This window comes from Bemisia tabaci, chromosome 6, assembly GCF_918797505.1.
Source record: "Bemisia tabaci chromosome 6, PGI_BMITA_v3".
NCBI lineage: Eukaryota > Metazoa > Arthropoda > Insecta > Hemiptera > Aleyrodidae > Bemisia > Bemisia tabaci.
Window position 1 is genome coordinate 53,502,025 of NC_092798.1, and position 20,985 is coordinate 53,523,009.

The 20,985-nt window shown below is 34.8% G+C and overlaps 1 protein-coding gene across 4 annotated transcripts in view; it reads left to right on the plus strand.

Annotated features, from left to right (window-relative positions):
* The window catches only part of LOC109042004 (uncharacterized), a 349,059-nt gene that overhangs the window by 323,233 nt on the left and 4,841 nt on the right, over window positions 1-20,985 (plus strand). For 3 of the 4 annotated variants that reach the window (XM_019058538.2, XM_019058540.2, XM_019058537.2), the window contains exons 7-13: window positions 1,317-1,448; window positions 2,166-2,339; window positions 3,104-3,344; window positions 4,004-4,911; window positions 6,195-6,297; window positions 12,486-12,581; window positions 14,114-14,287. In XM_019058538.2, coding sequence (XP_018914083.2) covers window positions 1,317-1,448; window positions 2,166-2,339; window positions 3,104-3,344; window positions 4,004-4,911; window positions 6,195-6,297; window positions 12,486-12,581; window positions 14,114-14,287 — 1,828 coding nt within the window. The remainder of the gene's footprint in view (window positions 1-1,316; window positions 1,449-2,165; window positions 2,340-3,103; window positions 3,345-4,003; window positions 4,912-6,194; window positions 6,298-12,485; window positions 12,582-14,113; window positions 14,288-20,985) is intronic. The other variant, XM_072301973.1, reaches the window with a different exon arrangement.

Genomic DNA, 20,985 nt, shown 5'->3' on the forward strand with positions numbered 1-20,985 from the left:
GTCACACAGGTCAAATTCAAGTGAAATAAAATACCACGAAGGTTAAATGAATATAAGTTCACTAAAGTTCAAAAAAAAAATTAAGTCCACGAAGTAGAATACCACGAAGGTTAAATTACCACGAAGGTTGAAAAATACGAAATTAAAGCAAAATAAGAGTTTGCAAATTAGGCCCGGATATTGACAAGATCCGAAATATAAAAACAAAGTTCGCCACTAAGGTCCGAAATTAACACCACGGAGGTATGATTTTAAAAGTTTGAAATCTGCCACAAAGGTCTGGAATTCACACCACGGAGGTATGATTTAAAAGTTTGAAATCTGCCACAAAGGTCCGAAATTCACATTCAAAAAATTGTCAATTGTTACTTTGCCACACAGGCCAAATACTACAAGTCCACAAAGGCACGCACAAACTATAAGAACCACATAACGAGACAACCACGCTCTGCTACCATGTTAAGATTTTGAGGATCTTGGTTCTTATTAAAAACAACTTTATTTTCATAGTGACTCATTTAATCAACTTTCATCCACACAGGAATTACAACAAGTGGTTCAATAGAGAGTTTTCTGTTATCTTGTCGATCAAGTAATTAAGGTTAATGAGAGCGAGACCGATTCACTTGTTGATAATGCTGATACGGTGATATTCCAACAGCAAGAACTACACTTATGCGCTTTGTCCTCCAAGCCCTTCAAACCACCTAATCCTAACATGTACGATCATATGCTTCTTACCTTTAGCTCTTGCAATTTTGCAGTATAACATTGGTATAAAAACCTCATATGAAGTTTTTAAATAGTGTATGACATATTTTGAAAGCAAAGAAAAATGTGAATTTTTCATAAATGGCTCTATTTTTCTCCATGATCTATCTGTAATTTCTTATGGTGAAATCCCCTAATGACTATTCTTCCTAAAATCAACTCTCTTGGAACAAATAAATCTCTCAATGCAGCTTCTGGGGTAATAAGTTGTCTGAGTAAGAGCTGAAAGGCCCTTATCACACATTAGGTTACAAATCCAATGCTTAAATAGGATTTTGTATCCCTCCACATCCACCTTTCCTCTTGATAGTGGAGAATGTGTCTCTTTGAAGAGAGACACTATAATTTTTGTAAATCTATTCGAATTTTAAATTCCTTTTTTCTAGGTAGTGCATATCATTTGGAGACAATATCACAGCAGGTATCTTTGTCCTCAAGTGCAAAATCTCAGCAAAGCCCTTTTGCTGTCATGTGTGATAAATCACTCTTTTTTCTAACGAATGTTGTGTGTTTGTACCTCACAAAATATTCTCCTTTAATTTCAGATCAGAGAACATTTGACGCCACTAGAAGTAATGGCAGCTCTCATAGCTGCTGTAGCCCATGATCTTGATCATCCCGGTGTAAATCAACCTTTTTTAATCGCAACGTCAAATCATCTAGCTGCTCTCTATGAGGTTAGTTTTCATCAGCATTGAAAAATTAGGTTGAAGGATTATCTGCCAGTGATAAGATTTTTTTTGACAACGTTACACGTTGCATCCAAGTGACAGTTTATTTTATCACTTCAATATCAATAAAAATAAAAACAAATCTGAGAAATTCCTTGCCTACAGTGGCATTCTTCAGCATTACATCAAGCTGAAGTTTTTTTTAAAGAATTAATCACTGGCCTCAAAGAAAACCAATTTTCCTAAAATTTCAAGCAAATCTGTCTTCATTTCTTCTTTTTGGCCTCTAACCCTAATACACCGATTCCGGTTCAATTTTAATTTTCTCTCCTTGTTTCTCCCAAAGTAATTAAATTTTAATTAGTAATTTTTGCAGAACTTTGTCTTTTTCCAGTGAGCTTAGTGTTTTTAAATCGACCAATTGATTGCACAGAATATTTATTTCTCTGGGTGCAAGCAATCCTGGCCCACTACTTTTGTTGGAAACTGAAACAGTTCCCTCTCGCTCCACACAGTATGCCCAGAGGTCTTTTGGCCTTGTCAAAGATGTTTATTTATTTCCATGTGCAAATTTTTGAAAAATTTGGTAGTTATGCTCTTTAGGCAATTCAGAATCAAAAGATTGATAGTTGAAACAACAGGCATTCCTTGCAATGCATCTCTCCTCTGGCAGGGTTTTCAATTTCTATCATTTCAATGTCATGTCTTGATTCTTGATTTCAGAACACATCAGTATTAGAAAACCATCACTGGAGGTCAGCCATAGGCTGTTTATTAGAAAGTAGTGTAGCGGATCAATTGTCCAAAGACTCCAGAAAGCTCTTGGATGAGCAAATTAGTTCACTTATCCTTGCCACTGATATCACCCGTCAACAAGAATTTCTCACACGCTTTAAGGTACCATTTTCCTTTTGTCATTCCCACTAGTTTTACTCAACGGGTAATTTTTTAGCAGATCCTAGTTACACTTGTAGTCACTCATGCACAATTTGTAATTTTTTAGGCCCTGCTAAAAAAATTTTGAAAGGAAAGTTTACTGATAACATTCTTTTGATGAGAACATTGAATGAATGATGGAAAAACTGGCAAAAAATAGAGGAAGTCTAAAATGTAGATCTTAAAACATCAGAAGATACCATCTGTTGTTCCCACCAACCATTGTAAATTGGACTTAAATTGGACAACTATTACCTACTCTACTGCCGTGCTTAGAAAAAATGATGTTTGAATTTTCAAATGTTGCCAAATTTTCTCCGATAAACCCAAGTATAGTTGAGGAAAGTTATGCGTATTTTCCATTGAAATTCTTTGATATTTTAGATTTTATTGGAAAGAAAATTGTCAGATAATGAAGGAAAATATTCTCAATTTTTCCAGAATAATCGTTTTTTATTGAAAGAAATGTAGCAATGTCTGAAGACTTATATAGCGGTTTTCCTCAGCACAGCAAGCTGACAGTTTTGGAAAAGAGCAGACCTAGTGTGGCATTACAGTGTACTACGTTGTACATCTTCCGTAGGAGATTATTTCGGAAATTTGTAGTTTTTATGAATTGTTACTCTTGTGAAATTTTAAAGGACAAGTGATAGGAGATGCTTTAAACTTTAGCGTCAGTTCATATCCTTGGCCGCTCACATTTATTTTGTGTTTATTTTTATCAGGATTCGTTAGATAAAAACTCATTAGACATGAAGGATCACGAGAATAGACACTTTATCCTTCAAATAGCTCTAAAGTGTGCCGACATATCAAACCCATGCCGTCCGTGGGATATTAGTTACAAGTGGAGTCAGAAAGTTTGTGAAGAATTCTTTCGCCAAGGGGACTACGAAAGACAGCTCAACCTCCCAGTCACCTCTCTCTGTGATAGACACTCTACCTCTATTCCAAAAATACAAGCCGGTAACTATTTATTTTCAACCTACTTTCTGCATTTTTTCTCAACATCTCCTCAAAAATTCATTTTTAGATTCTTGAGTATTATTTTTTTTGCATAAAGCAAAAAGAGGAGGTATGTATATTTAATGGAACATGTTCATCAACTAATATCTCCTGTAAACGTCAAAGTTATTTTAACACTCATGAAAATTTTGTTTGAATGCTATTTTTTATGCCTGAGTGTTCTGGAGTTTTCAAGTAATCATTTCTAACTCACAGCTAGTTCGAGTTCTGTGACTAGTCAATAGTCTTAAGTGGATTGCTTTTAGCAAAATGGAACCAGCGCAATCACAGTATTTTCAAAATCGTGCAACTTTACCTTTCCTTTTAAAATACCTGATATATATACAGTATTAAAATTTACATAACTATTTTCCTTAAATTTAACAAGTTTTTGGTGGGAAGCCAAAACTATTCGCTACTCTGGGAGATTTTTTAGATAATTATGAAGAAGCAACAGTTTTATAATGCTGAAATTGTGCTGGTTCCTTGTGGTGCTAAATTCAATCCAAGTCTCCGTAGTAGCTTCATATTTAACCTTGAACTGAAAAATTTAGAGCTAACATAAAATTCACTTTTTTCACCACTTTTCTTGTAATTTTGAACATCTGTTTGATTTTCAGGTTTTTTCCGATTTGTGGTAGCTCCGCTTTTAGAAGAATGGGATAGATTTTTGTGTACAACATTATCAAATAAAATGATTAAAAACTTAAGAGACAACCAAACTCGGTGGGAGACTGCTCTGCAGCAAGAATTAGCGGAAGAGACCCGGACTGAAATCTCTGAAGCAGAGGAGATATGCGACGAGATCAGTGATGCAAGGGGCTCGGACGATGAATCTCGAAGATCATCTCTACCTACAGTCGTCCTCGAAACGGTAGATCGTTTAGGAAGAAGACACTCGGTCCCGCTGAGTCTGTCTCATCCTAACGCTCCACCTCCAGTTTGGGGCAACACTCTAACCACCGGGGATAACCTACGTCTACGGGATGAAAGATCTCGAAGATTCACAATAGGGCAAATTTCGAACTTGAAAGAGGAGGAAGAAGAGCTGCAGCTATCGCAGATGTCATCGTGTAGCAATCAAAGTTTCCAGCGCTCTTCAGACTGTGGGAGCAACGATGAAAGGCCCGTGAGCGCAGAGAACCTCCTTCCAGAGCTTAGTATAGCCTCGATAACGACGCACGATGAAGCGAGCCGTCTTTCGTCGGTGCTCCATGGTAATGTGTCCCTGGCTCCACCTCCGTCAAGTCGATCTTTGCAGAGGCAACAAACGTTCCCTCCACTCCAGCCGTACGTTAGGACAAGATACATGTCAACGTCCGGTGAACCCATTGCTCATTCTACTAGTATTTCCTCCTCCTCTTCCAGTCGGACCGGCGGTAGCGACAGCGACTGTGCCGGGTTAAAGCGTGACTCGACAGATGATAGTGATCGTGAAAAGATAACAAAGTTTGCAAAAATCTGCGAAAAGGAGAACGTGAACCCTAGGAAAGACTCTTTGGATGTCAGAAGATTAGCAATACCTCAGGTGATCCTTTTATATCATCTTTGTACTTTCTTCCTTCATCACTTATAGTACAAATCGACAGTGTAAGTTGGCAATCACATAACTCGGTTTGCGACGTCGCAGACTTCCTGTCATACTTTATTTTTTAAACGGAAAACTTCTCAACGGCTATTCTTTAAAACTGCCGTGATTTTCCTTCTCTGTGCGAAGAAATTCTACAAAAACTTCAAGAAATGATGTCAATTTGTTCTCCTTTAAAAAAATAACATGGAGGCGGAGATTTTCAGACACCGCAAACGAGTTATGTGATTTCCGACTTACACCGTCGAAATGCTGTTCAATGATAGATTACGCAAATACCTTGGCGTTTTCTCAAAATTAGTCAGGATTTTATCATTTGATTTGGATTTTTTATTTCTGGTGATCACACTCAGTAGCAGAGTTATGTTGATCAAAAATCATTATTAGAAATAGGAGAAGTTACAGTTTTATTAAAATTACCCTGGCTAATTTTGGGTATTTTAAACTTTGTGGTTCAAAAAATATGCGTAACCTAGTCGTCTCATTATTCCGCATGGAACCTTAAATGGCCAGCATCATGTAATTTAGATCTTCAAATAGCCATAAGCATTGAAAGTGCTTCCTCTTTTAAAATATGATTTTAAAAATACTGGGATAGGCGTAAGAAACGCTCAATATGCCATAACTTTTTCAACTTTTGAGTTAATATGTTTTGGTTTTGACTGTTGTTCTGATCACTGAGGGGTAAAGCTTGGGGGGGGGGAGGAGTCAAGACCTCCCAGGAGGCACCCTCCCAAAGATATCAACATTTACAAAAGGGGATTCCCCTCTTGTGACATACATGTCGAGCATTTCTTTTGCTCATCCTGGTAAAAATATTTAGATGGTCAACATGGTTCTTTAAAATTTTCAGAAATCGACTGAATAGTCAATCATTGAACTGATTTTTTAAAATTTTAAGACATTTTCTAAAAAATAATCATAAGTCACATGACCCTGTAGTGTTTTAGGAATTCATGTGTAAAATTTGATCAAGACATACTTTTAATGAAGTCTGAAGGTACGTCCTAAGTGAACACCAAAAGTGGAGAGACAAAATAATATTTCATGTTTTTCTGGAACCTGCTTGCAAATTATTTTGAAGTGAACCTCCTGAAACCTAATTTCACTTTCTTTCCTCATTGTTTCTTTTTTAGTATACTTATCTTGTATCTCGTCAGCAAATCATTTTTAAATATCTTTAATTTTATTTCCTTAATTTACCAAATTAATCATTTCCACAGAATACACGGAGGCGAGGCTCTGCTCCTGTAGGTCAACTTAGCGCTGAATTAATAGAAAGACTGGCTCGAAGGGGATCAATGCCAACATCAGACAGCAGACAAAGTATGCGATGTTCTCTTTCATGTTTGTATAAAATGACCAATGAAAACGTCTGCCCTGTATTAACATCTTAATTTCCGTCTCTGAGACACTTAGAAATTCTTTTTGTCTGAAATCGTGTTCCTTTTTGTTTGCCCTAACACTTTGATTCTGCACCAGGGATAGGGGGTCAACGCAAAAGTAACCTGCCTAAAATAACTGCAGGAGCTCCTACTTAGAGGGACGCAGGGAAGTAGATTTCGTTCCTACATCAATTTAAATTTATCGATGGAATCAATTTTTTTCTACATGAAAGTGCAGGTCCATTGCAATTTTTCAGAATTTCCAAGAACAATTTATATGTTTGTATGATGACCAATTGAGCAAATTTTCCTAACAGAAATGGAATGTAGGTATTTTTCTCGTCACCACAGAAAATCAGCAAATTTTCCAGGGAAATTTTTCGTAAAATGTCCGCGGCAATTTTTGAAACATTCATGTGAATTTATACGCCTATAAAAAACATTTATTTGATTGAAGGCATCAATTCCTTATTCCAGTTCTACGAATTGCCAGTGCTGAGCGTTCTTCTTCAAGGTTAATTAATGAATGTTTTGGAACATTGGCATGAAAAGTACCCCCTATCCCTGGTCAGAAGAATTGGAAGTTACTTCTTTACTGTCTGTATATTCTGCATTAATAGACCTCTCTTCAGTATCGTAACCGTCAGTGTTATTCTGCACTTTTTGAAGATTCTGTAGTTGTATCATTCACATTCTGTTTTTCTCGAGTCTTGGATTTGTTAAACCTTAGTACTAATTGTAGACCTCAAAACTATCCTTCATTTTTGACATGCTACCCTCTCTATCTCTTCTGTTCTTCTCTCTCTTCTGTGGTTTATTGTGGCAGCTTTTTCAAACGCGAAGCTTTTCTTAAATTGCCAGGTCAAGTTTTGAATTTAGCACGGTTTTTCTATCAACCTTTCATAAATGAGAAATATGAGTGACTTGAATCTTATTAAACCTAAATCAATGTCATATTTTTAAAATTTGTATGATGTGGTTGATTTCTTTGTCAATGAAGGTGAGATAGTTATTTTTCTTAGCACTGATGCGATATGGTTCAAACAATATGTGACGAATCTCACCTCTTATAAGCATTTTCAGATGTCTGGCAAAGCTCATCTTGTAGCTTTAGGTAGAGATAATATCGTCTTGTTCCAGCTAAAGTATCACAAGGGCCATAATTACCGAAATTGAGTTATGAATGGTTTCAAAATAATGAGATGCATTTACATGTGAAAGTAATATCTTTTAGAACAAAAATGTAGAAATACGAATAAAAATCGATTAAAGTTGATGTATTTTCTTATCACAAGCGCCATTTGGGAGAGATGTATCATACGTGGCAAGTTCGGCAACCGCCCACCTTTCTGATTGTTTACAATTTTTGTTACAACAACCTGCGGAATGACTTGAAGCTGAATTATTTTCGTCCGTAAATGTATCCTGTTATTTTGAAAATAATATTTTCTTTTAGAGTCAAAATAAATAAATTTGGGAAAAACCCTGTTGAAGTTGATGAACTTTTGTATTACAAGAGCCATATAAGAGCATAGTATTACGAGCGCCAAGTTGGGTAATCGCTCATCTTTGGGATTGTTTTTACAATTTCAGTATCAATAACACTTGGATTGACCTAGAGGAATTTGAGCAATTTGACACTTTCCGGTTGGAGTATCACAAGTGCTATTTTTATCAAAATTGAGTTATGGATGGTTTTTAATTAATAAGATGAATTTACATGTAAAAATAAGAATTTTTCAGATTAAAAATAAATAAATATGGAAAACATTCTGTTAAATTCGGTGAGCTTCCGGATCACAAACGCCAGGGGTTCGCAGAATGCTACAAGAACGCGGTATCACAAGTGCCAATTTTCAAAGAAAAAAATGTTTTTCTAAAGAACTTTTGTTAAATTTCAAGGCAGGTTTTAAAGGAATGTTATTAAATTTCAAGACAGGAACTGTGCTAGATCAGTATTCCAAGTTTCAAACCAGAACTCCGTCTTATGCGGTTGCAAATCAGTTTTTCGTGTCTCCTGAAAAGTTGGCTAAGTGGCTCTAGTGATTCTTTGGCCGGAAGGTGATAATAATTCCTAGTTGTCCTTAGGTTTTGTATTTTAATCTTTTACCAGAGTAGTTAGACTCATGCCAGCTGTGACAAAGCAAGTTCCACTCAAAATAGATGTGCTTACAAAATTGCTTAAAGAGTGGAAATATGTTAAAAGTATTCTCTAGCCACAAGAAATGATAAAACTGCTCAAATTATTTGAGTCCCTAAAGCCGGTAAAATTAATCAGGGGCACAATAGCCACCGCAGTTCTGAGAGTAGTCCCTCAAGGATCTTGTGAGTAGTGTAAAAATATCAGTAACAGATTTTGAGTAGAATGTCCAGTCATTAATCAAAGATATGGTGTTGTATTTCAACTTTAGAGTCAACTTAGACCAAAAAAAAAAGGAAAAACCATTAGTTTGTGTGGCTCAAATGACAAGTAGGGAACTTAATTTGATGCAAGTATGCGTCACTGAAGACTCCCAAGTCCCTTAAACCTTTTCCTCAAGTGATAATTGTCTCTATTTTTCCTTGTTTTTTAATGAATTCTGATTAGGTAAGTTTAATGATCTAGTCGAAAACCAAATCTAACCCTATGAGAATTCAGACCTTACAGCTGTAAAAAAAAAACTTTCCAACCTTATTATTTTGGAATTTGAGTGACTGTGTCGAAATCTCAAACAGATGAAAAGTTACATATCTAATGCTGTAACCTCAAAAATGAGCTAACTGGACAGGAATTTATGTATTTGAAAAACAAAAGAAAAAACAGATTTGAAAAAACAAAAAAGAAAATAGCATGTTATGTCCTTGACTTCCTCTGTTTTAGTAGCTGACGAAGTTTGTTTTAAGGCATGGGCACTGATATATAGCTGATCTAGAAATTTTAAAAAATACCGAGTCACGACGAAGTCATCATTTTTGTCTTACTGATCTTTGTGGACTTGGTAAGATTTACAAGTGATTCTATCAAACCGAGTTGAAATAAAGTCTTCACAAAATTTGCGGCCCTTCATATTTTTCAATCCTCATCCTTTCTCATAAAAACAAAACATCGGGAAGCTTTGAGCAAATTGAGTAAAATGCCCTTAATAGTCTCCCACTGGATTGAGATAGGTGATTTTATTACAAAAAGGTACGCATTATTTAAGGGGTGGTAATCTGTAAATTTGAAGACAGGGGGCTCATCTGGATATTATAACCCTCTGAAAACTGATAAAAATGGAGAGCCGTTCTAAAAACGGAAGGAGACCGGCTCCATATAGAGGTCCGGTGGCTACTCCTGATAGAGGAAAGCAAAAGGTTTCAAAGAGGACCTGTAGGGCTCTGCAAAATTTCTGAAAGAGTGCTTGATGGGACCCCCAAATCATATGTTTTCCATCCATAATTTACTCTCTTTGTATTTTTTTGCGTAACTTAAACTCTCAATTACCTACCGTCTTTTCTTCTCAGAAAATTATTTTGTGTATTCGGAGAGGTCAGTGTAAATATCAGTGTGAAAAATCAGAGCACTGCTTCTCATTAGTTTTAAAGCACAGTAAACTACTGCTGCAGTTTGTCTATAGATTTCATCAGCCATCGTGCATATTTGTTGATTTATGTGCTGGTAACTTTTTTAATGAGTATCAGTGATTAAAATTTCATAGAATGGTCAAAAAATTTTAAGACAATTCTTTTTCAATCGTAAAATAGATCAATAATCCTTTTCTCATGAACGAAATTTTCTAAATGATGGTGGTTTTGAATTTTGATTAGAAACGTGTGCCTAAGAATTGATGCTATCAACTTGAACGCATTTATGTGCAAAGGGAGTCTAATAAAACAAGCATCCTAGAGTACACAGCTGCATCAAACAGTATTTTTTAAAATCTTCTTTGAAAATAGATTTACCCGTAAACACAAGATTTTTCAACCGGACATTCATATGTTTTAATTTTGGTACAAATTTACATCAGCCATTAAAGCTATCTCAATCTATCAAAATTTTATCAACAACTTATCGTCTTTTCTCTTGGGCAATCTAATGTTTAGGGCTACAGAAATAATTGTGCATATAGTACGCTTGTGCTCACAGAATATATTTTTAAAGGAAATATAAACTTAAAAATACCTGCACACCAAAAACATTTTATCCTTATGAAGTTGTGTGTATGTGTGTATTCAGGGTCCAAATTTTCTTTTGAATCTGCTCTACTATCCCTTTTTTCCTTTTCCATCTTTATAACTCACCTAAGATCAAGCAAAAAATGAGAGTTTGAACTATCTGGTGGCGAACATTAATCGCTGAGCAACCAACGCTTTTGACAGGTATCCTTTTCTAAGTCTATTTTGAATGTCTAGTTAGTTCAATGCCTTAATTTTGGTAAATTTAATGCATATTGCAAGTAGGAACTACAGTAAATTACTGGCTTATCCGTAAAAACACCTATGTACACAGGAAAACTGATGGTACACACATTGTTTCAAAACTGAGCCAGAAATTGTAGTTCCGAATTGCAAAATGTAGTCCATATTGTCATTGCGCACTATCTTTAATTTACATGTCTTGACCCTCATTTCTCGAAATCATGGAAAATTTTACATTGATACAATGGCTGGAGATCAAAGGCCTGCTTTGTAAAATTCAGTCGTGCGATACAAAGTGTCTCAATCCTGATTTTTCGAAATCTCTTATGTTTTTTTTCTTTTTTTGAGGAGAAAGACAAAGGAAAATTGATGGACAAAAATGAAAGTATGTGCTTTTTGATTTGCACCACCAATATTCTGTTGAGTTGTAAAGTGTCCGCAATCTCATCAAAATTCTAATTTTATGTGGAGTCGCACCGAAGCTAGTCAACTCTAACACTGATACCTGAAACCACAGCGGAAGTAGTGCAATGTTTAAAAACCGTTGGTCTAAGAGAGAGAAAGGGAGTTCACCTGTCAAAAGACACACCAAAGGTGCCTTAGACTTATCCAAAAACAATCTATTTACATAGGTTTTCCGTTGTAGATATACTTCTTTTGCACTAGTGCATGCAATAGACCTTATACTGATGTGCCTTACAAAGCTGCCTGCATGGATTATGTTGTTGTAATTTTTGACACTTATAGCCTTTCAAAATACCTCCATTGCTTTGATTATAATGGAATTCCAATAATCAGCTCTTCAGGGTGTGGATGAGGTCTCCAATTTCTTTCTTCTTTTAAAAAAAAATAAAAAAAAATCTAAAACAGATTAATAACCCTTAATGCAAGCGGTCAGAGCTAAATAGCTCTGATAAGATGGTAAAAGGAGGAAGACAAACAGTCTAATCAGCCGTTGATTTTATCACTAAATGAAAAAGCATAGAAGGATGGGGACCAAGTCAACAAAAATTAAGATTGGAAATCTATACCTCATTATTTTGGTTGTTTGCATGAAGTCTTTTTACTTCCAATTTTTCCCCCTCTGATACATCACATTCCCCAACTTAAACGAATTATTTTAAGTTTTTTTTTTTTTTTTTTCTAAAGTAACCAATATTATTCAGATTCCTTGATAAAATTTCAATCTGCTTTTTTCCCCTCAAACTTTCTTTTATCTTTCCTTTATCTTTTCTCATTCACCTCATTTTCCTCAACCAGTACAGTATCTTTACTGTTTAGTTGAATTTCTTAGTTGGAAAATGACCCATCTCGGAAAATTTGAATTTTGCAGAAGACGAGAAAAACTGCGTAACAGCTAGAAAAGGAGTGTTTCTACGCAAAAAAAATGAACATTTTAAAAAAAAGAGAGTTAGGTCGTTTTCGAACTAAGAGTTTCAATTCATTTTACCATCATCATTATTTTTTTTAAATTGCCTCCATTATTATTTTTTACAATTAAATCGTTCAAAGTCTGTTTGAAAGGTAAGCAAGTTGGCTTTTCTTTCAATTAGAAATCTTTGGGAAAAAAGGAAAAGAATATTTTAATTAAATAATGCAAAAATTAGGCTACAATTAGCATAGAAAATTTTAGTTTTTCTCATTCCTGTAGGCATATTTCTAGTCTGCCTGACTTTGTAGAAATGTATCTGGTAAGTTAACATGTCCGAGAAACTTGCGTGGATTAATCGCTTGATGCTTTGCATTTGGCAGGCGTTTTGAAACCGCTGGGCTTGAAAGAAAACGCTGGCATGCCTCGTCGTTCATCCTTGCCATTTGACCTTCATCATTCTGCCACCCTCTTCACAGGTATAAATCACCAAAAGGATCACAATCATTCAACTTTTATACTACTAACCAGAATTCATCACAACTCCATATTTCCTCAACGGGGCAACCCAAAACAGGAGAGTAATCTGTCATCCCCAGAGTATATTTTGATAGACAGTAAATGAGTCAGATGCAATTCAGCTTTATGTTTTTGACTTCCTAAGTCATTTGATTAAGAACTTTACCATCCTTTTTCATGTATGTTCGAACATGCAGTATCTTCATCAAATAGAAAATAAAATAATGAGGTCTGTTCAATACCTGAAGGTTTAATTCAGGTACCATGCACTAACCTTTGCAATCAGTTCGTGTACACATTTCTCAAGAAAGCACTTCATTTCTGTAACTTGAAATTGATGTAGGTCACTTAAGGCGGCTCTTTTAGTTGTTTATCTTCAGTGTTGCACGAATGTTTGATGTCGCAAATATCTGTGTAATTTTGCCGCACGCCAATTTATTTCATCTTTGCATTTTCGTTATTTATTGGTTTTTCAAATGAATTCAAGATAATCCAGGAACTAATGATTGAGCCCATGTGGATTACATCATAGAATTGGGAAAATGTCACATCCGATGAATGAGATACAATTGTCAAGCCAGATTAAGGTTTTTGCTGCCCGGTACAAACAAAAGTACTGTGCGCATCGCTTACTTGAAGATGTTGATAGAAATGTAATTCATTAACAATTCGTTTGTAATTATCTATAGGTAAAGAGTATTTTAAATAAATAGGTCAAATTCTTAGAAGAGCAGTTTTTATCATGTGGCTCCAAGAAATCAGAATTTGACGGGAAACACACTCCTTTATTCCTAAGAATAAGTGATGGGGGAATAAGCTAAGAATAAGGGGTTGACTTTATTTTTGTTTCAACCAAGGGTATAAAGTTTCCCTTGAATCTGAAAATTTTGAGGTGCGAACTTGAAGGATTAAAACGTTGAGTGCGGTGGTATCTTGATTATCTCACACTCAAGTATCTAACCTTTGCATTATTTCACAACATTTTAGTCAGATGTACTACCTTTAACGTCTTTTTTTGCAAAAATTCCAAATCGCAGTAGTTTACTACATATTTCTCACTAACAACACCATGAGAGCCTCTGTATACTTTCCTCTGTCATTATTTGTTACTCTTATCACATTATTGGTGCGTAATTAGTTCAGAGAATAAGTCAATAATTTATCCTAGAACATTTTTGGTACTTATCTAACATCTTGTTTGCCACTAATAGGCGAACACTTAAACATGTCTTTTGGATTGAAAATTTCAAAGCGCTATATTTGCAGTTTGGTTCAACCATTTACGGTACACTCTATGCCAAAATTTGTGTAATAAATTTCTCTAAACTGTGGTATTAATACCTCAATTTTAAATTTTCTGGCTCTCTGGAAGGTCTGTCTTCCCCCCCCCCCCCCCCCCCTGGACTGTTGCGTTTCTTTTTTCTTTATTTTCTGCAAAGTTATTTCTTAATTGATCTATTTCATTCTGTCATTTCATTTACTTTTTTTGTAGATGCATCAAACGGTGAGGATCTGCGGCACCGGGAAAAAGGTTCTAAAAAAAGCAAAAAGAAAAAACTACTCCGGCGGCGTAGTTCGGGAGGACCTGATTTACTCTTGCCCCGTGAGCATTTACTCAACCGGAGGCGGGGCTCTTTGCCAAGTGAAATGTTTACATCTCAATCAGGTGAGCGTCCCTTCAAAAAAAAGTACTCAAGTTCTTAACAATGACCGATAACAATTATTGGTCCATCCCATCAAACTAGGATTCGAATGGTAATAGAGCCAATCTTTGACAAGCTCTAATTAACTGGAAGGAGGATGGGCCTTCATCAATTTTTGCTATCACAGTGAACAGTATTGGGCAGACAAGATAGGAACAAATTGTCATATTTCGATATCGAGTGACAATAATGATCAGCCGCTACTGGTTTCATCTTGCTGAGTAAAATCCCAATAATAGGATTTCTTTTTTAAACAAAAACGTTTCTTTTTCCTTTATTGTTGATCAAATACATAATTGCTCATAATAAAAAATGTACTCTACTGTTCTTGATGTTATCTTCAATTTCTGTGTGCACTTTACTTTCCACTCATACATCAAGTGTTAGGGTAAATACCTCTCCTCAGAGGATGTATGTTATGTGATATTTTTTATTACGTTATTAGTCATTACATCATACAATCATTTTTTTCTTTTTTTACTTTTTTAAAAAATTCCCACCTTATTTTTATTCTTGTATAAAGTTAATCTCAAAGTGCGTTACCATGTGGCAGTTATCGATTAACTTTTTTTGTTAATTTATTCTAATTTTTTTAAATGTATTGTGCAATAACAGAATGAGCTGACGTGATCGAAAGCTATCTACCCATCTTTCAGTGTAAATAATCGAGAGCAAAATGCTCTTGTCGCATTGTAAATGATAAGATTCTTACAGAATCTTTTATTGTGCAGTGCCATGCCAGCAATTTTGTTATCTTTTAATAATGTTAACTTTTTATATTAATGTCTCCTTTTCATTAAAATTTATGGGATGTCATCCTATCTGTTGATAATTTATGATTGCAAGACATTATTTTCAAGGTTATTGGCTCTTTCTCACTTACCGGTTCGTGGTGTCTCTTTGTGATTCTTAACTTCTAACATCATTTGTAGGTTCTTTAAAGGTTCTCTGTAGGTTCTTTGTTCAAGCACAGCACAGTTTGATGCATTTGTTCCAAGAAGGTTTAATCCAGTATTTTCTCCCTCAGAAATGGGTTCAGTGTGAACTAGCTGAAACTGATTGAACTTTGTCTCTGTATCAAGAAATTTTCTTTCTCTTAAAGCATCGATTTTTAACAATCGAGAATTGAACCTAATATTTTAGAATACCTTGCAAAATTTTTTTGCATTCTTTCTCTGAGGACCTTATTTTGTTTTTTGGAGCAAAAATTATTAGATTCTCTTCTGTATTTACAGTCCTCCTGTGAACAACCTCATTTTTCAACCATCATTTTGAAAAATCTATTTGTGACCGTGGGGAGGGCAAATTTTTCAGTAGAGTGATTTTTATCAAGTCAGTCAAACTATCGGAATCTGGGGTTACGACGGAAAACATTCTCTGCATCTCAATGAATAATTGCAAGGGACTTTAATCATATTTCGATGGTGAAACTCTTAAACCTTCTATTCCAGTCTGCGACGCTGCAGACTTTCTGTTTTACGTAATTTTTTAAATGGTAAACTCCTCAAAATCAGTTCTTAAAAGCTACCGTGACTTTTTTTCTCGATATGAATAAAATTCTGTGAAAACTTTGAGGAATGATGTTGATTTGTTCTCATTTAAAAAAATAAAACAGGCGCAAACATTTTTAAACATTGCAATGAGATATGTGGTTTGGGAGTTTCATTGTCGATTTGTGTCATTCACCATTCTGTGGAAATGGCAAATCAGTACTTTCATTTAAAGTTCTGATTCACCATTTGACTGAATTTTGAAGAGCGGACTTCAAGCTGTTAAATTTTTGGTTACATTTTCGGACATTTTAGGTGCCAGAATGTTTGTAAAACACTTTTTTTATCAGTATAGATGGTGCTAATACCTAATTTTTAGCTTATTGGCACTAATATTCTGGTTGAGTTGCTTTGGTATTTATTGCCCTGGTATTATTCCTAACGTCTCTTTTCCTACGGATGGTGATATTTGTAATTTTACTTCTTCAAACATAAACCTTTCCTCTTGTTTTGTTCTGTTAATATTCCTTCAAACTTTGAATCTTTCACGACTTGCATGAAGCAAATTATTTTGTTACAAAACTATAACCTAAGCTCACAAAAAATAAATGTCAATAATGTGAGTCGTAATGCAGAGCTACTCTAAAGGGATCCGTAGGCTTTTTCTGATTTCCTGGAAATGATTCTATCGTTTATTTAAGAGAAATTTTGTTTATATTTCTCTCTAGAATTATCATTTAATTCCTCACCGAACATGTAAAGTTGGATTTATTCACTGTAGCATATTTTTGGATGAAATTTATTCAGGTAGAATTCCTGTGTGATTTGTTTTGAGAGTTTGAGTTCCGGTAGATCTTTTTCAACCTAAATTAATTGCATTGTTATTAATAACTCAATTACTTTTAATTTCCTTCAGCTCCTTTTAAGAAAAATTGTTTATTTCTTGTTTCCATGAGTCAATAAAGTGAATTCTCTCTTGTCTTTGCAATGTCTCTTGCAATGAGTCTCTTGCAATGAATGTAACTCTTAGAGAAAACTACTTATCTCCCAGCCCAGGCATTCTCAAGTAGTAATATTAATGAATGGTAGTGAAAAAGTGTGACAGTTTCTTTGAAAGTATCTAGTTCAAAAACTACAAAACCAGTGTCACTAGTCAGTGCATGAAGGCAGATTGCTTTATTTAAATGTGAAAACGCACTTGCAGAATTACTGATTAGTGTTTCCGAGTTCTAAAACTTTACTTGACACAAGGGTCAAATGATAGTACCTATATTATGGAAATTTTCCATGTAAAAGTATCAGATCTATGGGCTCAGAACCCACACCTACTCCAAAAATTTCAATCTTTATATCATGCAATTTTCCGAAGATGTAGCTATACATATATTGTCTTCCTGAACTTAATAATGTTGAGCACTGTCCAAAGTAGTGATACCTTTTTTTAATTCAACATCAGTCAATCTAATTTCAGCTTTGAAATTCTGTAAAGAGAATTAAAGTAAGATCGGTTAGGTATGTAACATAATCTGAAAGTAGATCCAATTTTAAATTGAGAAGCTTCGGGGTCATTATTTGCCAAGTCATCCAGTGATGCAACCCACCTATTCAGATTTCCTTGCATTTTTTTTATTAAAAGTTCTGTAAAATTTTGAACCCATGCAAATTTTTAGGGCTGAAAATCCAAAACTATCCAAGATAGAAATTATATTCATATTTTCTGTTTTTGCCTCCGATTTACTGAATTGTATACAAAAAAATACATATTTCTGCAAAGGATGTATTAATATTCTTCGAAATTTCAAAATTTACTGGTATAGGTAACTGGTTTAAAATTTGTTGAAGATAAACTGCATGGAATGCAAGATATTTTTCCAAGAATAATTCTGTTATCATTTCTCTAGATTTTGCCAGTTTTTTTGTTTAGACCGATTCTTCAGGCTCGTGCGCAGGAGCTAGTGCCCTTTGTTTGGCTAAAAATTAAAAATCTGTCAACATTTTGTACTCAACTGATGTGTTATGAAAATGTTGCGTCTGATTGTTTCAGATCTGCCGTTATTTTTAAATGAGTACGAAATGAAGGTAGAAGCACTCAATAAACCATTAATTTAATTTTTTAAGTTTTTAAAGTATACTATAAGAAGTAGTTAAGTTTGGTTTTTGCCCTGCTTTTTGAGCTAGACCATTTAGCACTAAATTTTATTTTAAAGTAAAAATTTGACATCGTGACTAATTTGATAGTCTCAGATAGTAGCAAAGGTCATGGAGCGTTTTTTCTTTGAACCAGATATCTTCATCAGTAAACTTTGAAATTTTGAAGAATATTAATGAATTTTTTGCAGAAATATGTATTTTTTTGGTACATGACTTAGTGAATCGGAAGCAAAAACAACATATCTGAGACAAAAGATAGATATATAATTTCTATCCTTGAGAGTTTTGAGTTCTAAGACCTAGAAATTGCATAGGTTCATAACTTTACAGCACTTTTCGCCCAAAAATTCTTCGAAGAAATCCGAGTTGGTAAGTTGCATCACGGGATCATTTGGCAAATAATGACCGTTAAGCATAACTAACATGGGTGATTTAACCACGAAAAATAGGTCATGGTTAGTCTTGCACCGTGCAAATTAGATGTATTCTATCAAACAATACTAGATTGTCCAGTCTGCATTTCGATGGCCAAAGTGCATAACCGTGTACCTCTGTTTGGGATGCTACAGACTTCCTGTCTTACTTTATTTTTTCTTTGAAAAACTAGTCCATGTAATTTCTTGAAAACTCTTGATTTTTCTTCTCTCTTGGTAGAGTATTTTGTATAAATTTCAAACCAGAAAGACAGCTTGTCTTTCTTTGAAAAAATAAAATAGGAGCAGAAATTTTGGAGCATCGCAATAGCTATATGAAGTTTACATTAAGGCCACCGATTTCTGTTAATTTCAAGGTGTCATTGCGCCATTAGTTCTTTCAGCTCTCTGGTGCTCTAAATTTTAGTTATTCAGAGTGTCAGGAGTTAGCAGGATTAATATGAGGACTTGACGTTGGAAAATATTTCAATACATTTTTTACAGACAGGCTTTTGCTCGTTTGAGAATGGATCGTATGGCTAGCTTTGTACTGCCATAGTATGTTCTATGATTGTCTTATGTTGTCTTATGATTCCTGATTTGTACATTATCTTCCCGCTTTAGACAGGAATTTGAGTACCCCCTTTGAACCCCGGTTATCCTAATTTTAGTGCCAGATAACTAAGTAGTCATTCCTAATGGCTCGTTACTTGTTTCCCTTTCTTTATGCATGCAGCTCTGCCACAGTGTTAGTGATGATCATTAAAGTGTGTGTCTGAGAGATTGATGTTCTGCATGTTAAATACCAGTATGAAGTATTTTGCCCCCTGATTTAACCATTCTTATATAAAACTGAATTCCTCTCATCTTTCATTCTTCTTACTATTACTTGTTTATCATTCATATTAGTACTTGTCAATCTAGTCAGAATGTTCTTGAAAGAATCATTTTGCTGTCTAGTTTATGAAACTGTACCAAAGGAGGACTTTTAAACATCCGCTGGGTGAATGATTTTCACTTAGCGAATCTAACAAGATTCGGAAATAGTAATGGGCCGACATATTATTTCTACCTTTGGTGCCCATTTAATCAAAGAAAATTGTGGAAACTGAAATCCAATGGAAGAAATAAGCAATACATCCCGGCCAAAGCATTCAAGAAAATTAGTCGTGAAATTACGAACTTCTTTTTTAAAGAATGGCAGACAGTCTTAATTCCCATAATCTCTAATGATTTCTCTTTTTCTCTTCAAGAGTATTTTCTGAAGTTTCATCGAAGAACGTCATGTATTGTTCCTTTGATAAATGAAATCGTAGCAAAATCAGAGAGCACTGCAATTGAGACATTCATTTTTGTACTTTCAATGTGGGCATGCCTCTAGTCGACCAACTATCGCCATAGACTATGTAGACATACCAACTTTTATTTTGCTGAGAGAGTGTGGATTTGGATATCGGAGCCAGAAATGCGAGATTCTGAACTAAGAGCACAAGTGGTATTTCTGCATGGCCCGTAATAACTGACAAGTCTCAGAGTTTACAGAACTGAACTTGTAGTAAACTCCAAGCGCCGGTTTGCTTTTTTAAAAAAAAAAATCGGACAGAATGGTCTGTCTAGCATTTTTCGAGATTACTTATGCCCACTCTTATAGAAGAAAACCTCAGTTTTAAGTGGCAATTTTTCAGAAGAGAAATTTATGTGAAGATGAGTTGAAAATTTGTTGAGTCCTCAATAGAGAATGTCCGGAAAAAGCCCCATATTTTCCGAGATAAATAGCCAAAAGTAGGTTAGTTAATATTTTTAGTAGAAGATGCTGGTCAAAAGCATTTTGAAATATTTCATTTAATCTAAAGCATGGTCAAGCAAACTTCCGAAAGTTTTCCCTACAATCCATGGTTTTCTAATTCTCTTGAAAGTATCTCAACTCTCAGCTCTAGTTTCTTTGAAATTGTTAAGCTTTATAAAGGCATAAGTTTTGTGAAACACTTCTCTAGATAATGGTATCACTAATTTAATTTTGCTTATTTCAGCTTTAAGGTCGTTTCCCCTACGGACAGTCCCTCTATAGAATCTATGGAAGCTCTCAAACGGTAAAACTCCCAAATCACTTACCTCGGTTTGCAACGTTGTAGACTTCCTGTCATATTGCATTTTTTTAATGGAAAACTATTCAACTTACTTAAAAATTTCGGTGATTTTTCTTCTCTGAGCGAAGGAAATTCCGGAAAAGCCTTGAAGTATGATGACTCGTCCTGTTTTTTTTAAAAAAAAAAGGGAGCGGAGATTTTAAAACACTGCAAACAAGGCACAAGGTTTGGGAGTTCCACTGTATTTTAGTTTCTGCAGAGGATTTAGATTCAGCATGATAGAATGCATAAGATTTTGTTTGAAGTACATATATTTCTCCGGAGTTTTGCCAATAATTTTAATTATCTTTTCGTACCTAGGTTTTTAATATTAATTGTGTGTGTGCTCAAATTTTCTTATTTTTTTCAGTTTTTTGTTTTTGTTATTTTGTTTTGTTTTGTTTGATTTTGTGAGGCTTCCACTTTTCTATTAATATATCAAGAGAAGGACCTGAGTACTTGACCTTATAAGTCCCCTCTC